The sequence below is a fragment of the Mchenga conophoros genome, linkage group LG22 (genome assembly GCF_057382185.1).
Source record: "Mchenga conophoros isolate Kocher_MC1m ecotype Shallow Benthic linkage group LG22, M_conophoros_male_GT1.1, whole genome shotgun sequence".
In the NCBI taxonomy this organism is placed as follows: domain Eukaryota; kingdom Metazoa; phylum Chordata; class Actinopteri; order Cichliformes; family Cichlidae; genus Mchenga; species Mchenga conophoros.
In genome coordinates, this window is record NC_140546.1 from 11,583,236 (window position 1) to 11,594,302 (window position 11,067).

At 40.4% G+C, this 11,067-nt stretch overlaps 1 protein-coding gene across 2 annotated transcripts; it reads left to right on the forward strand.

Moving 5' to 3' along the window:
* Nucleotides 1-1,268: 1,268 nt before the first annotated feature.
* Nucleotides 1,269-10,703, forward strand: eva1bb (eva-1 homolog Bb (C. elegans)). 2 transcript variants are annotated; one of them, XM_085262712.1, is made up of 4 exons: nucleotides 1,269-1,642; nucleotides 1,789-1,844; nucleotides 6,244-6,384; nucleotides 6,997-10,703. In XM_085262712.1, the coding sequence occupies exons 3-4, from the start codon at nucleotides 6,318-6,320 to the stop codon at nucleotides 7,428-7,430; spliced, it is 501 nt and encodes a 166-aa protein (XP_085118838.1). In that variant the 5' UTR covers nucleotides 1,269-1,642; nucleotides 1,789-1,844; nucleotides 6,244-6,317; the 3' UTR covers nucleotides 7,431-10,703. The 2 variants fall into 2 exon arrangements, with proteins under 2 accessions (XP_085118838.1, XP_085118837.1); XM_085262711.1 differs by lacking the exon at nucleotides 1,789-1,844 and having other exon boundaries at nucleotides 1,271-1,642.
* The last annotated feature ends 364 nt before the right edge of the window (nucleotides 10,704-11,067 follow it).

Below are 11,067 nucleotides of genomic sequence, written 5' to 3' on the forward strand. Positions count from 1 at the left end.
CTTGCCTTTTGACAAAGCTCTCAGTCACACAGGCCTATAGACCAGTTGGCAACCCCCTTGCAGTCTCCAGTCGCTAAGAAGAAATGTGTGTATTCCCCAGACCAGTGGTTGAGTATTAGTTGATTTGAAAATGGTTGCCAACAGGGTGCTGAACCAAAGACCTGCCTGTGATTGCGTTTTGTTGCTTGTAGATTGCTGTGGTTGCCTGTAGTTTGTATGGAAGATGCCAACTTGTCTGCAAACATTCACAGAGTTGTAATGAAACTTGGAAAAGTGCAACACAAACTTGACCTTCAGAGCAAAATAGTGCTTTACTTTTATTTTGAAGGTTAACGTTCTCCATTTCTGGTTTGCATCGCACCTTTTCAAGTTTCACTGCTGCTCTGCAAGTAGCTGGTGAGTGGTTACAGATGAGTTGGTGTCTTCCATGAAACTGCTAGCAACCTGACGCAAGGAGAATTTCCATTTGACCTAACAACTGTAGGCAATCAATTGCCAACCAGTTGTGGAATCCTTATTTGTCCCTAGCAACCAGTGGTTTCCAAGGGTCTCCAAGCCTGTATGGTTTTGCTAAAATCAAGCAGCGAAAGTGAAATGAGTTTTTAAATGTAATAAAAGACAGAGGAGATTATTTTTGACACACACGTTGACGACCACAGTCCCATGGTTATTCAATTACTCAAGTGCAGCCCTACAAAAATCTTAGTGACCATATAGTTTCCTTAAAGCACAATAACCTGGCATGTAATGTTGATTGGGTGTTCTGGACTGCTGGACTGAGTTCAAAGGTGCAAACTGGACTGGTTTAAGAACTATTTTGCTCTTTTGATCAGTTATATTAACAATGTGTCAGCTGTGTGACACTGCAGTGTAGCTCAAATCAACTATGAGCACCTCCTGTTTCGGTTGTTTGATAGGTTTTAAAATTTGTATCTCCTGGTGTCGTGTGGAAAGCTCCAGCTTTGTAAAGTCCAAGTCAGATTTCCCCATGAAGTATCAATCTATTCATCGGTCTCCTCTCCTGCTCCACAAACCTCACTCTGAGCTCTTTTTACTCCCCTCCAGGCTCAGATTAAAACACAAAGAGCTCAATTAATCCAGGAGCCCCCACAGCAGCGTGGCCCCATGCCCACAGCTGCCACCTAGCTATTTCCTGTTCCACCCTCCTGGCTTAACTGTGAACAGACCTCAGTGTTGGGCATCCAGCAGGAGAGAGATCACCTCCCTCTGGTCAGGAGTGTGTGGGTCATACCTGGAGAGGATAGAATAGCTAAAATAAAAGACTTCAGTGCAGTTTGGAATTTTTATTTTGGAGTTCGATGGCAGTGAAGCATGCATGGCTTTCACTTCTCTCAGGAAAAGGAAAGACCTCCTCCAAAACACAAGTGTGGACCACTACTGGCTGGTCCTCCTCCCTCTGAGGGATGAGAGGGAGTGAATCACAGTGGAGAGCTGCTCGCTCTTCAGTCCAGCAGCGTCTGCTCAGCTGTCACGTATGCCGAGTGACCCACGACCTCTCGCTGCTGCTTTTCTGCCCGAGAGAAGATGGGAGTCTTATCTAAGTGACCGGCTCCAAACGTGGATCTGAATTCTTTGTTTTGCATACGGAAGTTTTAAATCTGTCAACCTGTGCATGACTGAGGTGAGTGACTTTTATTTAACTTTATCTTTGCTGGGAAAAAAGATTTTTTACATTTTATTACACCCCTTAACAAATATAAAGCTCTACTGTCATGCAACTCAGTAGTTTATTAGCATGGCCTCCTTTTTTTTTTTACAACACCACAGACAATTAAAGGTTTTTACAAGCTGAGGAGCTGCAACATGCCCAAAATTATAGCACAGTGAGTATGTTGTCACCCAGTCTGTCACATGTATTTTCCATCAGTCTTAATCTCACTCTCTTTAAATGTTTTTGACAGCAGCTCCACCTCATTTCTCATTTTTTTGACTACTGTTAAAAAGTGATTTTTTTCAGCAGTTTCAAGTTTCCTCATTGGACTTAAACAGGATTATCTAAGCAGGAAGGGCCGAGTGGGAGTGCATTTACAGGGTTTCACATAAACAGCTGCCGGGCTATGCTTGCGTGGAGGTTGTTGGACTCGTCTGGAAATGTTAGGTGTTAAATCTGTCTGCCCGAGACTGCGGCTGCACAAAATGTGTCCCTCCCTCTGGTATTTGTGTGGTGCTTCGAGCTCACCACAAACTGCCAGTCCTGGAGCCATGAAGAAAAAAATATTTATACACGATTTCATTCTGTAATCGAGAAAACAGAAAAAGAGGCGCCTCTTTGTGTCATTTCTCCTTATAATTAAGTATTAAAAACGTCGCCTTCTTTAAACAAATGAGAAAGTTCATGGAGGGCACTTTTTTCCAAAAAACGTACAAAGTCTGAATGCTGCACTGAAAAAAAGAAAAAATTGTAATTAAAGTGAAGTTGAGATAAAAGGTCTCTGCCCTAAAAATAACCTCATACATAAATTGCAAAACCCTAGCCAAGTGAACAAATGCGATGTGTGTTGATTAGCAAACAGACAGTTGAAACTATGAAGGTTTAAAAGGTGATGCTAACACTAAAGTGCCTTAAAACTGCATTCTTTTTCATGACCACCAGGGGGGAAATGTGTGGTTGGAAAAAGACTTCTAGTTCTATCAGAGAACAGCCCTTTGTAAACACTAAGTTTATGGCCTCAATCACTCACTTCAGGTCATATTCAATATATAATTAAGTGAGTTTTGGCAGCTTTCCTTTAGTCTTCTCATGGTTACTTCCAAAAGATAGACCTAACAAAAAGCCTATAAGTTTTTGCAGTCGTTAACATAGTGACTGGTGAAACGACCACATATTGTGAATTTGACTATGAAACCTCAAGCTCGCTGGCTTATAGAATGCAAGCTGTAATCGACAGCCTGTTGTACATACCCTGGATAATCCTCCTCTCTGACTCTTAGAATGACCAGATGGACTTTTTTAAGTTTGTGAAGACATTTAGTCTCAAGAGCTGAAACATCTGATCGTAATGACCCACGCCTTTTGTCACAAATTTGCTCACATGATCAACAACCCTCAGGACCACCCCCATGGGGACGCTCCTCCCTGTGCTCAAGACTCACACAACCTGGACAACTGAGAACCTACAAATCCCCAAATTTACAAAATTAACTATTTTATTCTGTATGACCTGAAAGTAGAAACATGAACTGAGCAGGAAGGCCTGGGGATGTTTTTTAATAAATTTTTTTTAATTTTGTGAGTCTTTGATTTTCTCTGTTTTTATTCCATTAATGGTAGTTTAAAAGAATAGGTAAACAAAATAAAATAAAAAAATATAATAATAATTTAAATAGATAAAAAATAAAGGATCATTTTTAAAGATTTAAGTTCATTCTAGCTGTTGTTCTAAGCGGTGCTTGGCAGCATCGTGAAAAGTTGGAACAGCGTGGATCTGGATCATCTGGCCTCCTGCAGTGTCATCTCACTTTCCCAGCGCTGATAGTGAAAGTCAGTTTGGGATTGTTGTTTGTGCTGTGGACTGTTTCAAGATGCAATGATAAAAATCAGATTATGGAAAGAACTTTTATCCCCACCGGAAAAATAAAAATAACTAAGCAGACACTGAAGGAAATCCTCCCCCAATCCCTGGACAAATTGCTCCCTGCTGTTGCATAACACTTTATAACTGTTTCCTCGTTTTTATTTAAAATTTAAGTTAAAAAATAAATAAAATGTAACCTCAATGTTAAACCTCTGTGCAGATGGAGTTCAAGTTAACCTAAGCTGAGATCTGCTTGATATTTTTGCCCACAGACACGTGAGTGTTGATGCAAACAAAAAAAAACTTAGAAAGAATGAGGTGATATGTGCACTGTGATAAATGCTGCAGTCTTGATAAACTGTGTAAAAGTACAGGGTGTAAAGTCAGTCTTTAATCGTTTGAATCGAGCTAAGCTGAAAACTAAATTGCTCACTTATGTTGTTAAGGTCTGGGGGCAGCAAATTGAGGGTGCAGAAGTAGTCACGCTTCTTCTTTGATTAAATCCCAAACAGAAGGCAGTGTTGGTTGGGAACCACCAGTTCCCATGAGTAAATGGACCCCGAGCCAGCCACAAAGCAACTACAACTTTAATTTGCCCAAAAGCAAATTAAAGAAAGCCTTTGAGAGCACACTGGGGCTGCCAAAAGTCGCTGGGATAAAGATCAGGGTGGGAGAGCGACCCAAACCCCCAGCAGCAGCAACTGGAACGGGGCACGGTTTGGTCCTCCCCAGAGAGAGAGCAGGAGAAAGAAAAACATTCGGCTCCCATGGAAATTGTTTTTGTAGTGACAGGGAATGTGAGGGGGTGGGAAGTATCAGTCATCATGTTTACATCAATCCTTACTGTAACCGTGGGACCGTCTGCGAGACGGGTCCGGAGCAAATCCATCTACCGCGGTCTAATGCAGCCCCTCGCTCTCTTAAAGGGTCGATTCACCCAAATAACAGAAGGATGCAGTCGCTCTGAGAAGCTTTTTTTTGTATGGGAAATGTCAGGTCGTTTTGTGCTGACATCCGTGGCTGTCCTCAGGATAATATATATATATATATATATATATATATATATATATATATTTTTTTTTTTTTTTTTTTTTTTTTTTTTTTTTTAACTGTGATTACTCTCTTGAATGATAATTAAATTTGCTAACAGTGAAATACTTGTTAAACATCTCTAACAAAAAACAGAATGTCTCTCCCGGAGATTTAGGTGCCATTTTTCTTAATGTTTTTGTAGGCATCCCTGAGGCTGTTTAACCCCCATTAAAACAATTAGTTTTAAGTTTTTGCAGCTGTGAGCATCTTCTTTACTTCCTCAATGCATTGCAAAGAGGGACAACGGCGTGTTTGCCACGTTTGTACTCTGTGTTCTCACGGTACACTTTAATTAATTCTTTGTGGCACAGATTCAATAAGGTGCTGGAAACATTCTCAGAGATTTTGGTCCATACTGACATGACAGCATCACGCAGCTGCTGTAGATTTGTTGGTTGCACATCCACGATGAGAATCTCCTGTTCCACCACATCTCAGAGGTGCTGTGTTGGATCACAGTCTGCTGACTGTGGAGGTCATTCAAGTACAGGGAACATGAGTTTTGTGACATGGTGCATTGTCTTGCTGGAAGCAGCGATGAGAAGATGAGTGCATTGTGGTCACTAAGGGAAGACGTCAAGGAAACATCCACCCCACCATTGCACCATGATACAAGCCAAGGTGGATCTGTGTCTTCTGCTGTTGTAGCCCAACTGCTTTAACATTCAGAGATGCTCTTCTGCATACGTTGGTGTAACAAATGGTTATTTGAGTTACTGTGGCCTTCCTATCAGCTCAAAACAATCTGGCCTCCTTTGACCTCAGACATCAACAAGACATCTTGGCCCACAGAGCTGCTGCTCACTGCATACTTTCTCTTTTTCACTTTCTGAGAAACTCAGACCAGTCTGGCACCAACAATGATGACACATTCCAAGTCACTCACATCACCATTATTCCACATTTTGATGCTCAGTTTGAACTTAAGCAGGTCATCTTGACCATTTAGATATATAATAGATATTTATGTTATAGAGCATTGAACAAGTGTACTTAAAGAAGTGGCCAGTGAGTGCATATGACAGATAATAAACAAAAGAATATTACATCCAGTTTAATGACTTACTAAAATCTAACACCTGCCAAAAGATTATCACAAGCTAACAATAGAGAAATGCTCCTACTTTATATAAATACCAATTAAATAATGAAATAACTTGCTGTGAAACCTTGTGTGCAAAACAAACACAACTCCTCTCAGCTCCATTGTTTTGGGGAAGAGGCAGAAATTAGAAATTCACTGCTACATTTCTGTGAACCCGACCTTTTCACTTCCTGCCGGTCTCCCATCACGAGTGTGAGTTTCTTGGAGTGAACATGTGAAACCTGACATGCCACTTCTTCTGTGGGAAAAAAATAAAAACTGCGTAGCCGGAAAGGCGCCCCTCTCATAAATATAAACATCCCCATCGGTCTCAGCAGACCTCTCGCTGCCGTCCTCTCTGCCTGGCTTGAGTGTCGTCAGAGGAAGACAATGTCTCCTGACCTCTGACACCCATTTAGATCAGAAGAATGACGGGTGGTGCTTTGGAGCAATGCATTTTTTAGGCTTAAAACACTTTTTTTTCTTTTGAGATGACTTTGAAAGCATTTGTTTTTCTTGTTTTTCTGACAGGATCTGCCTCGGGTTATCCAGGAGGTAAACGTGTAAAAGGAGATGGTGCGTGTCTGAACCCACAGTGAACCAAGATGGAGCCAATTAAGAGAGATATGGAGCTGCTGAGTAACAGCATGGCGACCTACGCTCACATCAAAGGTAAAATCGTAGCAGGGCTTTAAGTGTGGCTTCCACCATGGAGTTGGGGACAACCTCAAGGGGTTATTAGATGAATCTATAAAACCGCAGGCAGCTTGCTACACCACACTGTATGACTTTACGTAGGTTGTACATGAATATTTCTTTCTAAGCTCCTACACGAGTAACTCTGCATGTTACAGTTCAAAGAAATCTTTATTTAACTTTATACTTTAAACTTCATTCTGATTGGCTGCCTCGTGCAAACAGAAGGGTTTAACAACAGTGGGTGGGGCCTTTGTGCTCACACCTAGAGCCATAATAGTTTGCTTTAATAACGCTCTGCCTGAGGCGGCCATATTAGGGATATCCCTTCTTAGTGACATCACAAAGAGCCAAGAGTAGAAAATCTGGTGAAAATCAAGCGTTTAGAGTCTGAAACCTGAGTTTTTGGCTCACAGGGTTTACTTTAACATACACTGATCTGAGTATTTGAAACTTTCGCTGTCTTTGATATGAGCATCCACCACTCTAACAGTATAGAGATGACAGAAAATAAAGAAAAGCTTAATAAATCCACTTTTTAATGCTTTTATTTCAGTAAATTCGTTTTTCTTCCCTCTTCTTGTGCAGCCAATCCAGAGAGCTTTGCCCTCTACTTCATGATGGGCGTCTGCTTCGGGCTTTTCATGGCGCTGTGCCTCCTGGTGGCCGGCATCACTTGCAGGGCTCGCCGCCACAGAAAACCACCTCCGTCTCCATCGAGGAGACAGCTCAAGGAGTCCAGTGAAGAGGAGGAGGAGGAGGAAGAAGAGGAGGAGAGTGTAGGAGAGGAGAGGGCGGTGGATACGGAGATCCCTAAAGTGACAGTGGGTCCTCTGAGTGACCGCAGCAGCCAGTCTAACGGCACTCTGAGGAGCCTGAACGTTTTCACCTCGGCCGAGGAGCTGGAGAAGGCTCGACGGCTGGAGGAGAGGGAGCGAATCGTCAGGGAGATCTGGAGGAACGGGCAGCCGGACATCCTGGTTACGGGGACCGGGACGATTGGACGAGTTCATTACCACTAAGAGAGACTTGGACTGAGCTTTTAAAAAACCTGTAAGGGACAACCAATGGAGAGAAACGTGCCTTGTATGGAGGCACAAAAATGGACGCAAACTAATCGCAACATTAAAAATATATATATATTATTTACCGATTAAAGAGTTTACAATAACTTAACTTTTATCATGTAAAATGAAATTTAGAAGAAAATCCACTCTACTCAAAACAAAATACTAGTATTTTTAAAGTCCCTAAATAAATTGCAGTATTACAAAAATAAATATGAATAATAAGAGAGAAAATATGTATGCAAGCTAACCATTTAAAAATTCATAAAAGTTATTTTTAATCAGCTTTTTTTTCATGCTTGAAGTGTTTCTCAGTCAAGATGTAGTGGCATTATGAAAAATTACAAAAACAAACAAACGCACACCAAATTATTTTAGAGGTTTGGGGTTGCATGTTGCGTATTTCCTCATATAAATTTTTTTATTTCATTATTTTAATTTATTATTATGGAAAATCGGACACTTTGGGCCTCCATAAATGTGGACTATCACAGATTTTATGCACAAGTGTTTGTTTTGGGGGGAAGGTTGGCTTCATGTGTATTCATCTTTGGAATGTGAATAATTAAAGCTAAACCACTTTTTAATAAACAAATGGTCTTATAGTCACTGTTTTCCAAAATGAAGAATAAACAATTTTTAAAAAGAAAGAAAGAATAAATGAAGAAAAATTGTTAAGAATATGCTGATCTTGCTCTATCTGCACATTTCAAGTTAATAAGTCAAAGCTGATATAAAAACCCAAAATGATGATGGCAAAAAACATTTCTTTATGTGGTAGAAACAAGCTTCCATATCACAATGATGTGAAATAAGGGAGATTAAAAAAACATAGTCAGTATAAAAGAAGGCCTCTGATTTTCCCACACATTATGAAGCTTCAATCAGTTTTGGGATCGTCAGTACCCCACAGCATCCACACTATTAGTCACATACAGTAAGCTGTTAAAATGCTCCAAAACACTCCAACAGCACACACACATCGAAGAGTTTATTGATTTAAACTCAGTTATCTAGACAGATGATTGTAAGAAAAATACAATTAAATCCAGTCTATTCATGATTATTATAAAGGAGAAAATCCACAGAGGCTACCAGGCTTTTCAGCTCTGGGGTTGCTTCATGCTAGGCTGTGGCCCCTGTAGTGGGCAATGATGGTACTGCAGGTTGGTCTTGAGAACCCATTAACTACATATATATAGTCACCATCATGCGAGTTGTTGAGATCAGATGGGTCAAGGTTGAAATGGGGGCTGATCTGCCTGGGACTGCATTAAAGGGAACTGATAGCTGGTGTTTTAGGATAAGATGCACATATATATAAGATGAATCAGAAGATAATCCTTTTGGGTTAATTCTAATGAGAATGAACTATAAGTAAAATCAGCCAAAAGTCACTTCTAAAAACGTAGCTTCTCACACACCTCTAAAGAACTCGTCTTTAGACATTCGGAACCTTTCGAGCCCATTTTCCCTGCCTCCCAGTTTGAGCAACAGCACCTTCTCTCTGGTAAAGACGTGTCTGTTTGGAGGTATGAATAAAACCATTTAGCTCAAAAATACTGTAGGTTTTACCAATGCAGATGGTCTCAGAGTGGATCCCAGTAAACTCCCAGGAGATCCGTTCGTTTTTTGCTGGCTGAATTTCTCTCGTGCGCCATGAAAAGGTCGATTATGCTACAGCAGGGGAGTTTGTGTCCCGTGTCTGTCAGCTGTCATGTTTTAAGTGGCACTGCCTGAACTGGAGATTGTTTTAGGATGGGGGGGAAAACTGCTTTCCACAAGCTGGCAACTGGCACTCATTTAGGTCTTTTCTTCATCCTTTTACGTTGATGACATTCAAATCTATTGTCAACTGACTGATGATTTGGCAGCACCACTGAACTCCCTGTACGATTGCCTGAGAGAGGTTAAAGATTGGCTGGCAGAAAATTCTCTCGTTTTAAATGAGAAAAAAACTAAAGTTATGGTGTTCGACAGCCATATTCCTCGAGACCAGCTTGTTGCTCTGCTGGGGCCCCTTGCTAACTCTCTCTCCGATTCTATGCGTAACCTGGGTGTCTATTTGGATAGCTCCTTTAAGCTCGATAAGCAAGTATCATCTGTAGTTAAATCTGGTTTTTTTCAACTGCGCCAGATTTCTAAAGCTAAGCATTATATAGCACACAGGGACCTGGAAAAACTTATCCATGCTTTTGTGACCTCCAGGTTATTGTAATTCTCTCTACTGTGGTCTCCAAGCCTTCTCTCTTCGAAGGCTGCAACTCGTTCAGAATGCTGCGGCTCGCCTTCTTACTGGCACTAGAAAATTTGACCCTATTACTCCGGCTCTTGTTGATCTGCACTGGTTACCAATCAAATATCGCATTGAGTTTAAAATCTTGCTACTCACTTTTAAAATCCTGAATAACATTGCGCCCAGCTACCTCACTGACCTCCTCAATTGTACATTTCTTGTCGTGCATTAAGATCATCAGGTCAATTACTCCTGGCCCAACCTAAGTTTAGACTGAAGACCAGAGGCGATCGTGCCTTTGCTTCAGCTGCACCCAACCTTATTCGAGCCTTGGATTCTATCCACTCCTTTAAATCAAGATTAAAAGCATATCTATTTGACTTTGCTTTCCCGACCAGTTAATACCCTTTTAAATCTTTTAAATTTTAAACTTTTAAATCTTTTATTAGATTTTATTAAATGTATTATTTTTTATTAATTTTACTGCTGTTTTTGTCTTCTTAGCATATTTTGTATTTATCTAACTCTCCTGGTCTGTTAGTGCCTCTATCCTGTCTGTGCTTGTGCCCGATTTGTACCCTGTTATTGACCTATGTTGACTCTCCATATTACTGTGAAGCACTTTGGTGTGCCTTCGGGTTTTTAAATGTGCTATATAAATAAAATTGTATTGTATTGTAATTGTATTGTATTTTACTGATTTTATGAGCATTTCCCATCCATTTCAGGTTTTTATCCTAATACACAGTAAGCAATTTTTTGTGGATGTTTGTGTTAATGGCAGTTTAAAGACATTTTCTTGCTCTGAGGCTGATGCGCAGAGAGAAGGTGGAACCGTTTAATTAGATATTATAAAAACAGCCTACTAAAGTACCTGTTAAAGCTGCAACACAACACTATTGTTTTTTGTCAAAACTTGTATCAAATCATAGCCACAAACGTCACTTTCTTTTTAGTACACATAACTCTCTTATAAATCGATGTATTTTGTGCCCTCGTCTCCATTTACTGAAAAACATTTTTAAGACAAGATTTCTACTGTCAGGTCTTTTCCTTCTGGTCCTGTCCTAGATCTGTCACTGAGAGCTCCCTTGTCACAAGGGTCACCACAAAAAAATACATTTGCTCGTTGGTGCGTTCCGTATTTTCACCCTCACTCTTCAGGAGCTGACCCACTGTCACCACTAGATGGCTCCATCTCCTCATTCTTCTCGTTTAGTTGCTGAAAACAATTTACTCTGCAAATTATACTGTGGTGCTAATTTCCAGGCAAAAATAAACAGCACTCAATGAGCTCAGAAATCTTGCATCCTAATTTTAAAATTATAATAAACATATTTACGCAAAAAATATATA